Source organism: Myxine glutinosa, chromosome 10 (genome assembly GCF_964187855.1).
Source record: "Myxine glutinosa chromosome 10, kmMyxGlut1.1, whole genome shotgun sequence".
Taxonomy (NCBI): Eukaryota; Metazoa; Chordata; class Myxini; order Myxiniformes; family Myxinidae; genus Myxine; species Myxine glutinosa.
Genome location: NC_136270.1, coordinates 20,800,844 through 20,821,863, shown reverse-complemented (window position 1 = coordinate 20,821,863; position 21,020 = coordinate 20,800,844). Strand labels below are relative to the sequence as shown.

General features: G+C 44.3%; 1 protein-coding gene across 7 annotated transcripts in view; it reads right to left on the bottom strand.

Moving 5' to 3' along the window:
* The window catches only part of LOC137434374 (cystinosin), a 47,652-nt gene extending 43,094 nt beyond the window's left edge, over positions 1 to 4,558 (bottom strand). For 2 of the 7 annotated variants that reach the window (XM_068127299.2, XM_078785411.1), the window contains exons 1-2: positions 4,328 to 4,490; positions 4,052 to 4,206 (exon numbers count right to left, since the gene is read on the bottom strand). In XM_068127299.2, coding sequence (XP_067983400.1) covers positions 4,052 to 4,139 — 88 coding nt within the window. In that variant the 5' untranslated portion in view covers positions 4,140 to 4,206; positions 4,328 to 4,490. Of the gene's footprint in view, positions 1 to 4,051 lie in introns of all 7 variants that reach the window. The other 5 variants (XM_068127298.2, XM_068127301.2, XM_068127300.2 and 2 more) reach the window with 4 other exon arrangements.
* Positions 4,559 to 21,020: the final 16,462 nt, after the last annotated feature.

Below are 21,020 nucleotides of genomic sequence, written 5' to 3'. Positions count from 1 at the left end.
TAAGTACTGGATTAATGAATCAAACTCACCAGCACCGACAAGTACCGGATTAATGAATCAAACTCACCAGCACCGACAAGTTCCGGATGAATGAATCAAACTCAACAGCATAGATAAGTTCCAGATCAATGAATCAAACTCACCAGCACCGACAAGTTCCGGATTAATGAATCAAAATCACCAGCACCGACAAGTTCCAGATTAATGAATCAAACTCACCAGCACCGACAAGTTCCGGATTAATGAATCAAACTCACCAGCACCGACAAGTTCCAGATTAATGAATCAATCTCACCAGCACCGACAAGTTCCAGATTAATGAATCAAACTCAAGAGCATCTACAAGTACCGGATTAATGAATCAAACTCAGCAGCACCGACAAGTACCGGATTAATGAATCAAACTCACCAGCACCGACAAGGTCCAGATTAATGAATCAAACTCACCAGCACCGACAAGTTCCGGATTAATGAATCAAACTCACCAGCACCGACAAGTTCCAGATTAATGAACAATCTCACCAGCACCGACAAGTACCAGATTAATGAATCAAACTCAAGAGCATCTACAAGTACAGGATTAATGAATCAAACTCACCAGCACCGACAAGTACCGGATTAATGAATTAAACTCACCAGCACTGACAAGTACCGAATTGATGAATCAAACTCACCAGCACCGACAAGTACCAGATTAATGAATCAAACTCACCAGCACCGACAAGTACCAGATTAATGAATCAAACTCACCAGCACCGACAAGTACTGGATTCATGAATCAAACTCACCAGCACCGACAAGTTCCGGATTAATGAATCAAACTCACCAGCATCGACAAGTACCGGATTAATGAATCAAACCCGCAGCACCGACAAGTACCGGATTAATGAATCAAACTCATCAGCACTGACAAGTACCGGATTAATGAATCAAACTCAGCAGCACCGACAAGTACCAGATTAATGAATCAAACCCTCAGCACCGACAAGTACCGGATTAATGAATCAAACTCACCAGCACTGACAAGTACCGGATTAATGAATCAAACTCACCAGCACCGACAAGTACCGGATTAATGAATCAAACTCACCAGCACCGACAAGTACCGGATTAATGAATCAAACTCACCAGCATCGACAAGTACCGGATTAATGAATCAAACTCAAGAGCATCTACAAGTACCGGATTAATGAATCAAACTCAGCAGCACCGACAAGTACCGGATTAATGAATCAAACTCATCAGCACCGACAAGGTCCAGATTAATGAATCAAACTCACCAGCACCGACAAGTTCCGGATTAATGAATCAAACTCACCAGCACCGACAAGTTCCAGATTAATGAACAATCTCACCAGCACCGACAAGTACCAGATTAATGAATCAAAGTCAAGAGCATCTACAAGTACCGGATTAATGAATCAAACTCACCAGCATCGACAAGCACCGGATTAATGAATCAAACTCACCAGCATCGACAAGCACCGGATTAATGAATCAAACTCAGCAGCACCGACAAGTTCCGGATTAATGAATCAAACTCAGCAGCACCGACAAGTTCCGGATTAATGAATCAAACTCACCAGCACCGACAAGGTCCGGATTAATAAATCAAACTCACCAGCATCGACATGTACCGGTTTAATGCATCAAACTCACCAGCATCGACAAGTACCGGATTAATGAATCAAACTCACCAGCATCGACAAGTTCCGGATTAATGAATCAAACTCAGCAGCACCGACAAGTTCCGGATTAATGAATCAAACTCACCAGCACCGACAAGTACCGGATTGATGAATCAAACTCACCAGCATCGACAAGTACCGGATTAATGAATCAAACTCACCAGCATCGACAAGTTCCGGATTAATGAATCAAACTCAGCAGCACCGACAAGTTCCGGATTAATGAATCAAACTCACCAGCACCGACAAGTACCGGATTCATGAATCAAACTCACCAGCACCGACAAGTACCGGAATAATGAATCAAACTCACCAGCACCGACAAGTACCGGATTCATGAATCAAACTCACCAGCACCGACAAGTACTGGATTCATGAATCAAACTCACCAGCACCGACAAGTTCCGGAAGAATTAATCAAACTCACCAGCACCGATAAGTACCGGATTAATGAATCAAACTCACCAGCACCGACAAGTACTGGATTCATGAATCAAACTCACCAGCATCGACAAGTACCGGATTAATGAATCAAACTCACCAGCATCGACAAGTACCGGATTAATGAATCAAACTCACCAGCATCGACAAGTACCGGATTAATGAATCAAACTCACCAGCATCGACAAGTACCGGATTAATGAATAAAACTCACCAGCATCGACAAGTACCGGATTAATGAATCAAACTCACCAGCATCGACAAGTACCGGATTAATGAATCAAACTCACCAGCACCGACAAATACCGGATTAATGAATCAAACTCGGCAGCACCGACAAGTACCGGATTAATGAATCAAACTCACCAGCACCGACAAGTACCGGATTAATGAATCAAACTCACCAGCACCGACAAATACCGGATTAATGAATCAAACTCACCAGCATCGACAAGTACCGGATTAATGAATCAAACTCACCAGCACCGACAAGTACCGGATTAATGAATCAAACTCACCAGCACCGACAAGTACTGGATTCATGAATCAAACTCACCAGCATCGACAAGTACTGGATTCATGAATCAAACTCACCAGCACCGACAAGTACCAGATTAATGAATCAAACTCACCAGCATCGACAATTACCGGATTAATGAATCAAACTCACCAGCATTGACAAGTACCGGATTAATGAATCAAACTCACCAGCACCGACAAGTACCGGATTAATGAATCAAACTCAGCAGCACCGACAAGTTCCGGATTAATGAATCAAACTCACCAGCACCGACAAATACCAGATGAATTAATCAAACTCACCAGCACCGACAAGTACCGGATTAATGAATCAAACTCACCAGCACCGACAAGTACCGGATTAATGAATCAAACTCACCAGCATCGACAAGTACTGGATTCATGAATCAAACTCACCAGCACCGACAAGTACCGGATTCATGAATCAAACTCACCAGCAGCGACAAGTACCGGATTAATGAATCAAACTCACCAGCACCGACAAGTACCGGATTAATGAATCAAACTCACCAGCACCGACAAGTACTGGATTCATGAATCAAACTCACCAGCACCGACAAGTACCGGATTCAGAATCAAACTCACCAGCACCGACAAGTACCGGATTAATGAATCAAACTCACCAGCACCGACAAGTACCGGATTAATGAATCAAACTCACCAGCACCGACAAGTACCGGATTAATGAATCAAACTCACCAGCACCGACAAGTACCGGATTCATGAATCAAACTCACCAGCACCGACAAGTACCGGATTAATGAATCAAACTCACCAGCACCGACAAGTACCGGATTCATGAATCAAACTCACCAGCACCAACAAGTACCGGATTCATGAATCAAACTCACCAGCACCGACAAGTACCGGATTAATGAATCAAACTCACCAGCACCGACAAGTACTGGATTCATGAATCAAACTCACCAGCACCGACAAGTACCGGATTCAGAATCAAACTCACCAGCACCGACAAGTACCGGATTAATGAATCAAACTCACCAGCACCGACAAGTACCGGATTAATGAATCAAACTCACCAGCACCGACAAGTACCGGATTAATGAATCAAACTCACCAGCACCGACAAGTACCGGATTCATGAATCAAACTCACCAGCACCGACAAGTACCGGATTAATGAATCAAACTCACCAGCACCGACAAGTACCGGATTAATGAATCAAACTCACCAGCACCGACAAGTACCGGATTCATGAATCAAACTCACCAGCACCGACAAGTACCGGATTAATGAATCAAACTCACCAGCACCGACAAGTACCGGATTCATGAATCAAACTCACCAGCACCAACAAGTACCGGATTCATGAATCAAACTCACCAGCATCGACAAGTACCGGATTAATGAATCAAACTCACCAGCGCTGCTCTTTGGAACACTCAGCATCAGCAACAGCATCAGCACCATGGTGAGAGAGTTCAAACGTCCATTCTTTGGTCTTGTCATTTCCCAACGAATGATCTCTCCGTGTCGTCAATGCGTCGGGCAGGTCTCGACCCTCTGTTGTTGAGATCTGAAGGAAATCACCTCATGAACCCTGCCAATTCGTCTCTTTAGTATTTCTCTGTTTCGATCCGTTTACCTCAATTATGTTTCTCGATTCTACGTCTATTTAAGTCTATTTGCCTACGTACCTGTCTTTGTCATTGTGCATCTGCGTCCTGCTACTGAACACGTAAAGCCCTTCTACCTGTGTGATTGCATGGCTATTCCTCACTCAGTCAGTCTGTCCCCCAAAGCGGACGAGGAACAACATTCTTACAATCTTACGTGTCTTTCTTCTTCTTCTTCGAAGTCGTGTTGCCTCGACCTTCGACCTCAAAGCGCCATTGCCTCCCAGTCTCCCTGGATTCTTCTTCTTCTTCTTTTAAGAGCTGCGAGTTTCCCCGCTCACCGACTGTATTATTGCCAAGTGAAGGTTTCAGGAGCATCATCCTCCCAAAGGTCAACGTCGACCTACGTTTGCGTTGTCTCATCGCTTGGACGTAAGCGACAGTGTGGACCCTCAGCGCGATCACCTTGCGGTGGACACTGAATTCAACAAATGGCGGGAGGAGGATATGGCTTATAACATCACTAGAGATTATCCAGTGGTAACATTCATAACTACAGTGTATTGATTGTTTTTGTGTTTGACTTTAAAGACTAATAAAATACCCGCTCCCTCCACAAGCGAATTAAGCTGTAAATCTTGCACGTCGCCATCATTGTCTGCGTAAGGTATTTTAATTTGATGATAATGTTCGTCAATGTCATTGACGGAGGTTCGTTTGTACAAAAAAAAATCGCACCCGTGTCCGAAGGAAGCGGCTAAGTTTGGTGTTTTAATATGAAATAAGCAAAGACAAGTAACGAACGAAACCCTAGAAATGACCTTTTAGACCCCATTAGAATTACCCTTTAGAACCCCTCAGAATTACCCTTTATAACCCCTCAGAATTACCCTTTAGAGCCCATTAGAATTCCCCTTTATAACCCCTCAGAATTACCCTTTAGAGCCCATTAGAATTACCCTTTATAACCCCTCAGAATTACCCTTTAGAACCCATTAGAATTACCCTTTAGAACCCTCAGAATTACCCTTTAGAACCCATTAGAATTACCCTTTAGAACCCTCAGAATTACCCTTTAGAGCCCCTCAGAATTACCCTTTAGACCCCATTAGAATTACACTTTACAACCCCTCAGAATTACCCTTTAGAACCCCTCAGAAATACCCTTTAGAGCCCCTCAGAATTACCCTTTAGAAGCCCCCAGAATTACCCTTTAGAGCCCCTCAGAATTACCCTTGAGAACCCCCCCAGAATTACCCTTTAGAGCCCCTCAGAATTACCCCTTTAGAACCCCTCAGAATTACCCTTTAGCGCCCCTCAGAATTACCCTTTAGAACCCCTCAGAAATACCCTTTAGAGCCCCTCAGAATTACCCTTTAGAACCCCTCAGAATTACCCTTTAGAACCCCTCAGAATTACCCTTTAGAACCCCTCAGAAATACCCCTTAGAGCCCCTCAGAATTACCCTTTAGAAGCCGCCAGAATTACCCTTTAGAGCCCCTCAGAATTACCCTTTAGAACCCCCCAGAATTACCCTTTAGAGCCCCTCAGAATTACCCTTTAGAACCCCTCAGAATTACCCTTTAGAACACCTCAGAATTACGCTTTAGAGCCCCTCAGAATTACCCTTTAGAACCCCTCAGAAATACCCTTTCGAGCCCCTCAGAATTACCCTTTAGAACCCCTCAGAATTACCCTTTAGAACCCCTCAGAATTACCCTTTAGAACCCCTCAGAATTACCCTTTAGAGCCCCTCAGAATTACCCTTTAGAACCCCTCAGAATTACCCTTTAGAACCCCTCAGAATTACCCTTTAGAGCCCCTCAGAATTACCCTTGAGAACCCCTCAGAACTACCCTTTATAACCCCTCAGAATTACCCTTTAGAGCCCCTCAGAATTACCCTTTAGAGCCCCTCAGAATTACCCTTTCGAACCCCTCAGAATTACCCTTTAGAACCCCTCAGAAATACCCTTTAGAGCCCCTCAGAATTACCCTTTAGAAGCCCCCAGAATTACCCTTTAGAGCCCCTCAGAATTACCCTTTAGAACCCCCCAGAATTACCCTTTAGAGCCCCTCAGAATTACCCTTTAGAACCCCTCAGAATTACCCTTTAGAGCCCCTCAGAATTACCCTTTAGAACCCCTCAAAATTACCCTTTAGAACCCCTCAGAATTACCCTTTAGAACCCCTCAGAAATACCCTTTAGAGCCCCTCAGAATTACCCTTTAGAAGCCCCCAGAATTACCCTTTAGAGCCCCTCAGAATTACCCTTTAGAACCCCCCTGAATTACCCTTTAGAGCCCCTCAGAATTACCCTTTAGAACCCCTCAGAATTACCCTTTAGAGCCCCTCAGAATTACCCTTTAGAAGCCCCCAGAATTACCCTTTAGAGCCCCTCAGAATTACCCTTTAGAACCCCTCAGAATTACCCTTTAGAACCCCTCAGAATTACCCTTTAGAACCCCTCAGAATTACCCTTTAGAGCCCCTCAGAATTACCCTTTAGAACCCCTCAGAAATACCCTTTCGAGCCCCTCAGAATTACCCTTTAGAACCCCTCAGAATTACCGTTTAGAACCCCTCAGAATTACCCTTTAGAGCCCCTCAGAATTACCCTTTAGAACCCCTCAGAATTACCCTTGAGAACCCCTCAGAACTACCCTTTAGAACCCCTCAGAATTACTCTTTAGAACCCCTCAGAATTACCCTTTAGAACCCCTCAGAATTACCCTTTAGAACCCCTCAGAATTACCCTTTAGAACCCCTCAGAATTGCCCTTCAGAACCCCTCAGAATTACCCTTTAGAACCCCTCAGAATTACCCTTTACAACCCCTCCAAATTACCCTTTAGAACCCCTCAGAATTACCCTTTAGACCCCATTAGAATTACCCTTTAGAACCCCTCAGAATTACCCTTTAGAACCCCTCAGAATTACCCTTTAGAACCCCTCAGAATTACCCTTTAGAACCCCTCAGAATTACCCTTTAGAGCCCCTCAGAATTACCCTTTAGAACCCCTCAGAATTACCCTTTAGCACCCCTCAGAATTACCCTATAGACCCCTCAGAATTACCCTTTAGAACCCATTAGAATTACCCAGTACTGGCTGGACCAGTACTTTGTGGCCAACAACATGGCGGCAGCTGGTGATGCCGTCTGTCGTCGTGCTGTGTTGTTGACTGTGTGCGGGCAGAAGGTGTACGGACTCATCAAAAACCTGCTGTCACCACGGCGACCTACCGACCTTTCCTTTGAGGACTCTGTGAGCTTGTCAAGCTACAATTCAAGCCGTGACCTGCTCTCATCATATCAAGGTGCAAGTTTTACACACACTCGACGGGAGGATCAGGACATTCCCGGCTTTGCTGCTGATCTGCGCTGTTTAGCAGAGCCATGTCAATTTGGTGCTGTACTTGATGAGATGCTCCGATATTTCATTGTGATTGGGGTAAATCACGATGTCATCTTACGAAAACTTCTTGCTCAAGAAGACAACCTTGACCTGGGAAGAGCGGTGAAGATTGCACAGGCGTGTGTGACAACTGCTGAAAACCTGAAGGAGATCTCATCAAAAGGGCAGAACTCTTTGAGTGCAGATACTGTAAATAAGTTTGCTACATCCTCGTGTAAGGCTGCGCCTAGACCAGTTGTGTTTTCGAAACCTGCTTCCTTCGGTAGTGAGAGGCCCTAAGAACGTGTGTTGGCATTGTGGTGCGAACCATGTGGCTCACTAGTGTCGTTTCAAACGGTAAACATGCAACGGATGTGGCAAGATTGGGCATCTTCAAAAGAGGTGTCTCCAGTCCAGCAGTGGTGATGGTACTGCCACCACCCATCTTGTGGATGGTGGCGAGAATGTCGCTGGTGCTGATGAGTCATTGCTGCATGATGAGGAGTATGAGTTACATACGATTTCTGGCAGCCCCACACCAATAACGGTTGATCTTCAACTGAATGACAAGCAGGTGTCAATGGAAGGGGACACCGGGGCAAGTCAGTCGATTATGAGCAAGGAAACATTTGACTGTGGGGCTGTGAGGCCGTGAAGCCTAAATTGAGCCTGGTGAGGGCCAAACTTTGGACTTAGACTAAGGAAATGGTTCTAGTGCTTGGCAGCGCAGCTGTCAGTGTGTCTTATGATGGTGTCATTTATGAACTGGCCATGTGGGTTGTGCCGGGCAATGGTCCTACATTGTTCAGGCGGAACTGGCTTAAGAGCATAAAGTTGAACTGGCATGAGATCAAAGAGCTGTCTACAGTGGAGGCTCCCGGTTGTGATCAAGTTCTGGATAAATTTCCATCTCTATTTGAGCCAGGAATTGGTTCCTTCATGGGGATGAAAGTTAAAATTCATCTGAATCCGGAAGTGCAGCCCATCTATTGTAAAGCTCGGTCTGTTCCCTACTTGATGAGGGAAAAGATCCAGTGTGAACTTGAGAGACTCCAGAATGAGGGGCTCATCTCTCCTGTTGAGTTCAATGAATGGGCCAGTCCAATTGTTCCTGTGTTGAAAAGTGATGGAGCAGTGAGGATCTGCGGGGACTACAAGGTGACCATAAATCGCCACTCCATACAGGATCAGTATCCACTACCCAAAGCAGATGACCTGTTTTCAACATTAGCTAGTGGAAAGTCATTCACCTTTGGATCTAACATCTGCCTACATGACACAAGAGCTGGATGAGCAGTCAAGGAAACTCATGTGCATCAACACTCACAAAGGGCTGTTCATTTACAATCGCTGTCCTTTTGGAATCTGTTCAGCAGTGGCCATCTTTCAGAGAAACATGGAGAGTCTATTGAAATTGGTGCCAAAAACTCTCGTATTCCAGGACGACATCCTGATCATGGGCTGCAACACTACAGAACACCTGAGTAACCTGGAGGAAGTTCTGCGTCGTTTGGACAAAGTAGGGCTCAGACTGAAACATGACAAATGCGTGTTTATGGCACCCGAAGTGGTGTTCCTAGGCAGAAGAGTCACGGCCGCTGGAATCATGCTGTGTGATTCCAAAGTCGAAGAAATCAAGAACGTGCCCATACCAGAAAATGTGTCACAATTACGTTCCTTCTTGGGTTTGCTAAACCATTTTGGCAGTTTCTTGCCACCGGTGAGCACAGTGTTGGAACCCTTGCATCAGCTACTTCGGAAAGGAAAAGTTTGGGTTTGGCGCAAGGCCCAGGATGATGCCTTCAAGGAAGCTAAAGGTCGGTTGTGTTCTAACAAGTTGCTTGTTCTTTATGATCCATGTAAGCATCTTGTATTGTCGTGTGATGCCAGTTCCTATGGCAGTGGTTCTTAACCTTTTTAAAGGCGCCGAACCCTAACAAAACCCACTGAACACTCACAGAACCCCTCAAATTTGACCAAAAAATTAAGAAGAATTGCATCTTAATGCGTTTTCTGTTCTTCTTTTCGGGAGGCGATCTGGGAAATGCGTGGTTTTGTTTTGGCAAGGGCCACCCTCAAATCATTTTCGCATGCAAGCCTGCTCCTTTTCTTTGTTTTAATGTCCACCAGTTTCGAAAACGCATGCTCGCAGAGATACGTTGTAAGGAACGGCGTGAGGATCTCAAGGGCAATTTTAGCGATGTGAGGATACCCTCCCAATTGGCGGCACAAAAACGTTGAGAGCGTTGTTGTGCCGAAGAGTTGTTGTTGAGTCTGGCTCTGCTGAAGTTCAATGAGGTCATCGATGTATTGGTCGTTGACATCTGCCGTTGCAAAGTCAAAAGTAAACGGCTGCCTCACCCATGCTGGGTATTGCTCTTGGTCGGGGAAGTAGCCGTCGAATGACTTTCCCAGCTAATTCCAAGTGCGTGGCAATCGCTTGCTTCAGCTCCCCCGGTACAGCAGTGCCTCCAACTTCAGACTCATCCTCGATCCCGCTCACGCACTCGTCCAGTAGCGAAAAGTTCGTGAAGTTGTCGTTCTCTGTTCGCCGTCTCCACAACGGTAACTTATTTCGCTCAGATCAGCTTTTCGCAGAAAGCACTCAGATTTTCTTCAGATTCGATGACATTCACTCCACCGCCCTGCATCTGGCAATTTAGATGATTGAGTGCGTCGAAGATGTCAGCCAAGTGTGCCAAGGCAAGGATGAACTCTGACTCTTGGAAGTGCGTTGCATGGCAATGCTGGTGTTCTCGCAAAAACAGGGCTAATTCTACACGCAAGGCAAAAACACGGCTCACTACCTTCCCTCGTGATAACCATCGAACGTGAGAGTGGTAGAGAAGGGCTTCGAATTCAGAGCCGATTTCATTGCACAGCTCTTTGAAGATGTGATGATTCAGAGCACGGCTTCGCATGTAATTCACAGTTTCAACGACGATTTTCAGAACATTGGCCAGTTTTGGAGGCAGGGTTTTTGATGCCAGCACGTGTCTGTGCATGACGCAGTGCGTGACGATGATGTGTGGTGCTTCGGCCTTCACCAGCGCTCCAAAACCGGAGTTGCATCCCAGCATGGCTGGAGCTCCATCCGAGCAAACTGCAGACACCATGTTCCACGAGAGGCCGTTGCTTCTGAAGAAGTCGTCCACAAGCTTCTTCACATCAGCTGCCTTCGTCGTTGTTGTGAGAGGCTTGCAGAACAGAAAGTCTTCCTTGATCTCGTCTCCTTTGACATAACGCACAAATAAGATGAGCTGGCTCAAATTCGAAACGTCGGTGGTCTCGTCGAGTTGAAGGCTGAATTTCGTCGGGCTCCCGACTAAAGCTGCAACTACCTGGGCGAGGATGTCGTCGCTCATGTCATCGATTCTGCATCTGATGGTGTCATTTGAGAGTGGAACGAGAGACAACTTGTTTTCAGCAGCTTTTCCCAGCATGATGTTGGCCATCTTCAACGCGGCCAGTTTGATGAGTGTCTCGCCAACGTTGTGCGGTTTGCCCGGCTTTGCGATCAGGTATGCAACTTCATACAACGCGGTGAGGATCGGTTTGTCAATTGGAACGAAGCCGAGAGTGGGCAAGGTAGCACTTGTGTCGAATCTGACTCTCTTCAATTTGAATTGATCCAGCGTTGCGTCTTTGTACTGCCCCTCGCCGTGCAGTTTTTTGAAGTGTTCCCGTAATTTTGCTGGTGCTAGGCTGGAGTTGCTCAACTTGACATTGCAAAGCATGCATTGAGGAGGTTGACTTCTGTCCCGTTCCGTCAAACACGTGAAACCGTACCACACGTAATCCTCCGACCACTTCCTTTTTTTGCTCGACATACTGCAAAAAAAAAAAAAAAGTAACAAACATCTTAATTGAGTTCGGGCAAATAATTATATGACAAAAATTAAAAAAGGAACATGCTTAAATATAATCAGTACCCCTCTGAAAACTGAGAAATTTTAACGAAGAAAACATAACTTATAGTTACGATGATGGGATTTATTATCGACTCAACTCTATGTCACCTCAAATCCCATTATAATATTACATAGAAAACTACGTATTGTTAGTTTTGAATTGCGACCAAAGGAGTTATATCACCTCCACCTAATTTTCTGAGTAATTCAATCATATTTTAAAATCACCATCCACTTTTGACTTTAATATAACTCTGAACCCGCCCTGCATATCCACAAACATTTCCAACTTACTTTTCAATTAATCAGTAACTCCAAAGTAAGGCACGACCAATGACGCACGGCACATGGCAAGCTAATCGAGGCTATTCACTGGAATTTCTGAACACCTGCAAAGTCCAAATTCCAGTAAGTAAGCAAGTAAGCACCATCAACAGAATAATTAGCAAGTTGCTCATTGATTCAACTTACTACAGTCAGTGTGAAACAACGTATCTTAAACACAGACCAGAGAAACCATGAATGGGATGGGAATACAATTACAAATAACATTTCCATTCGTTCGTAACATACATAGCAAAATAATAATAATATTAATAATAAGCGTAATTACACATAGATTCAAAATTGATACAAAACTAAAAATAAAAAAATTGCAATGCGTTTCGGAGGACCTCCGCCAACCCTTGAGACTGTCTCACTGAACCCCTGGGGTTCTGTCGAACCCAGGTTAAGAACCACGGGCCTATGGGGTTCGCTGTGTATTGCAACAAGCCAATGAGTCCGGCAAGTCGCAGCCTGTTGCGTTCGCTTCCAGAACCTTGACGAAAGCCGAACGAGCCTCTGGTATGAATGATTGATAAAGAAGCTTTCGGCTGTGTGTTTGGGGTAACCAAGATGTATCAGTTTCTGTTTGGTCGTAAGTTTGAGCTTGAAACCGACCACAAACCGCTCACTTTCTTGTTTGCAGAGAACGAAGGCATCAACACCAATGCGTCATCATGTGTTCAGCGGTGGGCATTGATGTTGTCTGCTTATAATTATACTATTCGTTACAGGCCTGGCACTGGGAATTGTGCTGATGCACTGAGTCGACTGTCGGTGCCTGTTGCTGATCGCAACAATACCCCTCAACCTTCTGACCTTGTATTGGCTGTGAATGCGTTTGAGAGTGACAGCTCTCCGGTCACTGCTGCTCAAGTTAGGTTGTGGTCTAACAGAGATCCTGTGTTGTCTGTAGTCAAGCGTTGCGTTATGACTGGCGATTGGTCCGGCATACCAGACTCAGAGGAGTACAAACCATATTCATGTCGTAGAGATGAGCTATCTGTCCAGTCAGATAGCCTAGTTTGGGGCAGACGTGTCATTATGCCAAAACAGGAGGGAGAGATTGGTTTCTGAACTACATAGTACCCATCCTGATATTGTTATGATGAAAGCTATTGCAAGGTTTCATGTTTGGTGGCCTGGTATTGATTCCGAACTTGAATATTGTGTTCATCGGTGTGATACGTGTATGCAGCTCAGTAAGTCACGAGCGAAATCGCCACTGAGCCTGTGGTCGTGGCCTTCCAAACCTTGGTCCAGGATTCATGTTGACTTTGCAGGTCCGTTCTTAGGGAAAATGTTACTTGTTGTCAGTGATGCATTTTCCAAGTGGATTGAATGCTCTATCTTGTCTACCAGCACTTCTGCTGCTACCATTGAGAATTTTCGTGTCATGTTCGCTCCTCACGGTCTCCCAGATGTGTTGGTAAGCGATAATGGTTCGTGTTTCACATGTCAGGAATTTCAGGTCTTCATTGGTCTGATTGTTCGTGCTTCCAGACATCACACAACCCATTAGAATTACCCTTTACAACCCATTATAATTACCCTTTACAACCCATTATAATTACCCTTTACAAACCATTAGAATTACCCTTTAGGACCCTCTAGAACAGGGGTGGGGAACCTTTTTCCTGTCGAGGGCCATTTCGATTTTTAGAACATCCTTCGAGGGCCATGCTAAATTATTGAATACATATATCGGACTCACCTAATGCGATGGCTGGAACTGTTTCTCTTTGGCGAGGCGTTTGGTGTCAGGTGGTAGTGATGATGATGCTACTCGCAGCTGGTTTTGCAGGTTTGGGTCAGTCAGTCTTGAGCGAAACCGAGTCTTTGCAAGAGTCAGTTTTGAAAAGAACTGCTCACAGCTGTAGGTCGTCCCAAACAGTGATGCAAACTTCAGTGCATGTCTCCTCAGAATGGGAAAATCCTCAGCACGTACATACAGTTTGTAGAACTCGAGCAAAGGGAGGACAAATCTCACACTCTTACTATGTCTCTCCGAAAATATCGACTGGACAACCCTCCCATCTACTTTCTCAACAATCCTCTCCAAGAAGTTCTGTCGCTCAAGCTTTTGGGTCTCACTATCTGCCATAATCTTTCCTGGGTAAACCACATTTTCAAGCTGGCCTCCAAAGCCAGTCGCCGACTGGGCATCCTCCGTCGTGCGAAGTCCTTCCTTGGCACACCTGAGCTCCTCACTACATACAAGGCTTTCATCCGCAGCACAATGGAATACAGTTCTCCCCTCTGGGGTGGTGCTCCTGCCTCACACCTAGCTCGGCTTCACGCTGTTGAAACCAAAACTTTCAGAATCATTGGAATCTCCCGCGATGAAGCTAACTCTGAGGGCCTTTTACTCACTCACCGCAGGCAGGTTGGTGGTCTTTCTGTCTTCTACAGACTCCTCTCCGGTCTAGCTCCCCCAGTTCTGTCTGTGCTCTCTCCCCCAAATATTCCTACAGGTCGCACAAGATCTGCCAGCAACCCTCTTATTAGACAGGGAGCCCAGGGGGGTCAGCCTAGCTGGAAAGTTAACCAATTTTCATGTATATAGCAATGGTCCATGTGCATGTCCATATAAGGAAATGGACGTCTGCCGGGCACATTATGGTGGGTGTGGTCAAAAGGGCCATTAGAAAGGGACCCCAAAATTGAGCTAGATCAGCTCTGTGAGTTAACCTGGTGAAACCTACTGGAAAATGTTCGGCATAGTCCCAGATATCATGAATGACCACTGCCAGACAGTTTCAGTGGTGGGTTATGCCCGCCAGACACCCCCGAATGCCACCACCCCAAAATTAAGCTAGACGGCTAGATTGAGCTGAGAAAAAGCCCAATTTATCTCTTGATTCTGTGGCTTTGTAATTTACTCACAATTATCAATATAGCATGTATTTGACCAAGCCTGAACCTGGACAACAAGGTGCCAGGCATGTTACTTTACATGTATTACTTTTTGTGACACTTTTACTGGTATATGTGTGGGAAATAGTCAGTTTAAAATAGGAATCAAGTAGTCAAGTTCTCTTTTCACTGCAACCCAACTCATTTTATTAATGATCAGTCATCAACACATCCAAGAAGACATTAGAAGCAGTACGAGAGGTAAGTTTTGTTACTTAAATTGCTCCCCATAGATATCATGCTCCCACCTATTATCTCATTAATCAAGCTTTAAAACTGAAAGATTTAAGAGAAGTCTCTCCTTTGTAACTATACTCAAAATCAGTGTGTTTATGATGATGCAAAGCGGTACATGTACATCTACATCCCTTTGAATCCATCAGGAACGTGTATGTTACCAGAATAGCGCTGATGCCTAATCACAAAATGCATAGAATTCACCTAACCCTCACCCTCCTGCTGATGCTGTCCATCCATCATATGGAGGGCCACTTGTCCATTAATTAGGCCTATCTTATCCACTGATATAGACATGTCAATGAACCTTATGCAGCCAAGGTTACTCACACTATATACTACAAGTGGAGCCTATATGCTTAGCTGTACGGTCATTAACTTTAAAGCTAAACAATGTGAATTTATTCTCTTTTCTTGATTGAGGGAACAACAACAACAACAACAACATGCATTTTAAAGGCCATTTTCCCTACTAGAGCGGGGGTTAGCCTTGCGGTCCCCATGACAATCTTCTCCATTTTGCCCTATTTTCTGCATCTCTCCTTGTTAAACCCCTTGCCCGCATTTCTTCTTCCACCATCTATAGCCAAGTCTTTCTCGGTCTTCCCCGTCCTCTACTTCCTTCTACATTCATTTCCATCACTCCTCTCAACCAGTCACTTTCATCCTTCCTCAACACATGACCAAACCATCTCAACCTGTTCCTCTTCACAGCATCAATCACAGGCTCTATTCCCATCATCTTTCGCAATTCATCATTTGTCTTCCTCTCTCTCAACGATACTCTGCACATCCGTCGAACCATTCGCATTTCCACCCTTTCCAACCTTCGTTGCTGCTCTACGTTCATTACCCATGTCTCGCACCCATAAATCATAACACTTCTCACACATGCAGCATACACCTTTCCCTTCAGCTTCAACGACACTCCCCTCATCATCAGCACACCACTCAGTTCCCGAAACTTCTTCCATGCACATCTCACTCTAGCAACCGTTGCCGAGTCTGATCCACCTTCTCCATTCAGCATGTCTCCGAGGTAGCAAAATGTTTTCACACCTTCCAGCTTCACGCCGTCTCCAAGATCCAACTCAACATTTCCTCCATCTGCAGCTCCCTCTGTGCACACCTTACACTTGAATGTAGCTGCCACACTGGTTAATGACCCTCTCAGACCACTACATTTTTGATGAACCCACTTAGCGCACATTGCACATTGAATGGAGTTCACTCCGACACCCTTCCTACACACAGCACAGGGCCACTTCCCAGTTCTTTCCACCTCACCACATGCTTTACCACTTGCCATCACCTTCGTCTTTCCGATATTCACCTTCAGACCTTTTGTCTCCATACATTCCTTCCACTTGTGCATCTTTTCCTTCAGTCCATTCATACTTTCCGCAATCAACACCAGATCATCTGCATACAACAACTCCCACGGTAAACCCTCCTTTACGTTCCGAGCCAGCACCTCCATCACAGCTACAAATAGTAGTGGACTTAGTACCGACCCCTGATGCACTCCCACCTTCACCTCAAACTCACCACTGTTCCCGTCCTTCGTCCTTACAGCTGTGCGCGCTCTTTTGTACATTGCCATCACTACTCTGATCAACCATTCCTCCACTCCTAACTTCCTCAATGCCCATGTCAATACTTTGCGTGGAACCGTATCGAATGCTTTCTCCAGATCAACAAACCCAAGAAACAACTTCTTCCTCTTCTCCATGTACTTCTCCTGCAACTGCCTCACAATGAAAAGTGCGTTTTTTGAGGGATTGATTGAGGAAAATGAAGGCATATATTTTTCGTGTCTGACTGGACCATTATGATCATTGTTGTACATGTGACTGAACCATTTCCCTCAAGGTAAGCTAATGCCCATACTATGAAAAATGTCAATTTTGATTCCTCTCAATTAATATTTAATATTACTGCAGTCATTTCTTTTTATAATGGGTGTTAGCAAAAGTGTGGCTCTGGGGATTTTTTAATACAATGCATTATTCTCACACAACAGATTTTGGTAAGCAGTGATCACGAATCTACTGTCAGCTATCACCCTTCTTGTCTTAAGCATTACACAGCAGTGAAGCACCTGACAGAACCCCTGCCACCTGATGATGAACCCACCACCAAAAAGGCTTCCATCCAAACAAGACGCTGCAGTGTCCTTCCCAAGTCGGATCAGCAGGGCCTGTTGAAAGGGACTTGTATTTTCGGTGGCAAAATCCGTAAGAAGAAAAATGGAAAAAGAGGAGCCCAGACTGAAGATAGCGACAGTTGCCGGTTGTGAGTCACTTTGCCATCGGGTAAAGTCTTCGAAAAACGAACGTATCAAGAGTCTCATTCGGAGTGGCGTGGACCTGATCGCAAAGGAAGCAGAATACCACAAATCATGCCGTGTCCAGTTCCTGAGGAAGACTGATTATCAAGATAGGCCCAATGAAGGGAGCTCATCTCAGTCCTACCACAAGAGAGCATTTGCATCACTGCTTTCATATATCCAGAATGAGGTGCTAGGAAAGCAACGATCTGTGTTAGTTAGTGATTTACTTGCATGTACAAAGAGGAGTACACCAGTGTCTGAGGAGATGGGGCAGACCTCCAGGCCTACACAGCTCAAAATCTTACCAGGAAGGTAAAAGACCATTTCAAAGTAAAAAAAAATCACAATAAAACTGGCAGACCCTCGGAAAGGCAACTTCATCTATACTTCTGCTCTTCCAGAAGAGGATGCCAAGGCTCGCCTTTATGAGGATTCTAAACGGTATGAACAGGATAACAAGTTAAGATGGGCCGCACTCCATCTTAGATCTCTGATGATGCAGCTCCCGAAGACCAAGACCCCAAATCCTGCAACAGTCCAAAATTTGAAGGAATGCAGCACAGCTGGACCTGTTCTTCAGATGTCTCCTTGGTGGCATGACACAAACTTTCAGTGGTGCACACAAGTTAGTCGACCGAAAGGTAACTGCAATGGCATCGGATGCCATTTACAGCGGCACTCATGGTACCGTAAAACCACATGGTACCGATGTCAGCATCAACCTCATGGTACCACAGCTCATCGTTGTTGCCAAAGATTAAATACATCAGATTCTATCTTTTAAAAAAAATTTTTTCTCTACAATCAATGAGTAGAAGTGTTTTGTTTTCATGTTTAAAACATTGATAGCATTTTCAGTTGACATTTCTATAAATTGTTCCCCTGACTAATCCATACCTGTTTCAGCATTATGCAATTTATCCAACCATGATATCGGAAACGCTTTCTTTAATATTACGAACTTAAAGGGAAATAATAGTTTCGGCAACGTATTACATTAAACAGATAACGTCAGCGTCTTTACAATACCCACGACAAATGACGTGTTATACCTTACAAATCCCTGCTTTTCCCATGACTTGAAATAAAACATCTGATTTTCAAAAGTTATGTTGCTGTTATTCCACAGTATTTTATTCTCAATTTTATTATCATCAGGTTAACTCTCGAGCTGATCGAGCTCAATTTTGGGGTGGTGGCATTGGGGCTGTCTGGCGGGCACACCCCACCACTGAAACTTGTCTGGCAGTGGTCATTCATGATATCTGGGACGATGCCGAACATTTTATGTAGGTTTCACCGGGTTAACTTACGAGCTGATTTAGCTCAATTTTGGAGTACCGGTTATGTAAGTCTGGCGGGCACACCCCACCATTGAAAATGTCTGGCAGTGGCCATTCATGATATCTGGGACTATGCCGAACTATTTCATGTAGGTTTCACCGGGTTAACTTACGAGCTGATTTAGCTCAATTTTGGGGGTGGAGGCATTCGGGGGTGTCTGGCGGGCACAACCCACCACTGAAAATGTCTGGCAGTGGCCATTCATGATATCTGGGACTATGCCGAACATTTGCAGTAGGTTTCACCGGGTTAACTTACGAGCTGATCTAGCTCAATTTTGGGGTACCGGTTATGTAAGTCTGGTAGGCACAACCCACCACTGAAACTGTCTGGCAGTGGTCATTCATGATATCTGGGACTATGCCGAACATTTTCCAGTAGATTTCACCAGGTTAACTCACAGAACTGATCTAGCTCAATTTTGGGGTCCCTTTCTAATGGCCCTTTTGACCACACCCACCATAATGTGCCCGGCAGACGGCCATTTCCTTATATGGACATGCACATGGACCATTGCTATATACATGAAAATTGGTTAACTTTCCAGCTAGGCTGACCCCCCTGGGCTCCCGGTATATATGGTTAAACTGCCAAGATCAAGACTCTCTGCTCACCTTCACTCTTTCATTCCTCTTTTCTCCCGCCTCTGGAACAAACTCCCTCACTCTCTTCAATCCCACTCCTCCCTCCAGGTCTTTAAAACAGCTGTTCACCACCATCTCTTATCTCACCACCCCCATCCAAAACCTTGATCTTTTCTACCCCCGTTAATTCACCCCAGATCCACTTTTTTGAAATACCAACTACTTTCCTGGAAGTCCTAGCAGTGTCCATGCGTTGTTTTTTCTTTTACCTCTCCCCCCCCCCCCCCCCTTCCCATGCCTCCTCCCCCCAAGCCCTCTCCCGCCCACAGATTTCTCGATGTCCCTGCTCTCCATCTTGTCTCCCGCTCCCTTTATCATATGTTTTATGTTTTATGTGTCAGTTTGTCTTTTTGTGATCAATGTTAGCTCTTACACGAGCCTCGATCTTGTATCCCAAAAAATAAAAACTTTTTCAAAACCCTTTAGAATTACCCTTTACAACCCATTAGAATTACCCTTTAGAATTACCCTTTAGAAACTATTTGAATTACCCTTTAGAACACTTTAGAATTACCCTTTAGAGGCCATTATAATTACCATTTAGGACCCCCGAGAACTGCCCTTTAGGGTTACCCTTTATAACCCTTTCGAATTACTACCCTTTAGAACTACCCTTTACAATTAATTAGAATTACCCTTGAGAACCCCTTAGAATCATCCTTTAAACCCATTAGAATTACCCTTGAAAGCCATTAGAATTACCCTTTAGAACCCATTATAATTACTCTTTAGAACCCTTTAGAGTTTAGAATAACCATTTAGAATCCATTATAATTACCCTTTAGAACCCTTTAGAGTTTAGAATAACCCTCTAGAACCCATTATAATGACCCTTTAGAATCCTTTAGAGTCTAGAATAAACGTTTAGAACCCATTAGAATTACCCTTTAGAACCCTTTAGAATTACCCTTTAGAACCTATTTTAATTGCCCTTTACAACACTTTAGAATTACCCTTTAGAAGCCATTATAATTACCATTTAGGACCCCCTAGAACTGCCCTTTAGGGTTACCCTTTATAACCCTTTCGAATTACTACCCTTTAGAACTACCCTTTATAATTAATTAGAATTACCCTTGAGAACCTGCTAGAATCATCTTTTAAACCCATTAGAATTACCCTTGAAAGCCATTAGAATTACCCTTTAGAACCCATTATAATAACTCTTTAGAACCCTTTAGAGTTGAGAATAACCATTTAGAATCCATTAGAATTACCCTTTAGAACCCTTTAGAGTTTAGAATAACCCTCTAGAACCCATTAGAATTACCCTTTAGATCTCTTTAGAGTCTAGAATAAACGTTTAGAACCCATTAGAATGACCCTTGAAACCCATGATTATTACCCTTTATAACCCTTTAGAATTACCCTTTAGAACCCCTTCATAATTATCCTTTAGAATTATCATTAAACCCTTTGGAATCGCCCTGTAGAACCCAATAGAATTACTCTTCAGAATTACCCTTTAGAACCCTATATAATTAGCCTTTCGAACCCTTTCGAATTAACCTTTAGAATTGCCCTTTAGAACACTTTAGAATTACCCTTCAGAACCCTTTAACTTACCCTTTAGAATTACCCGTCAGAATCCTTTAAATTACCCTTCATAATAACCCTTTAAACGCTTTAGAATTACCCTCTAGAGCTGTTTTGATTTACCCTTTACAACCCATT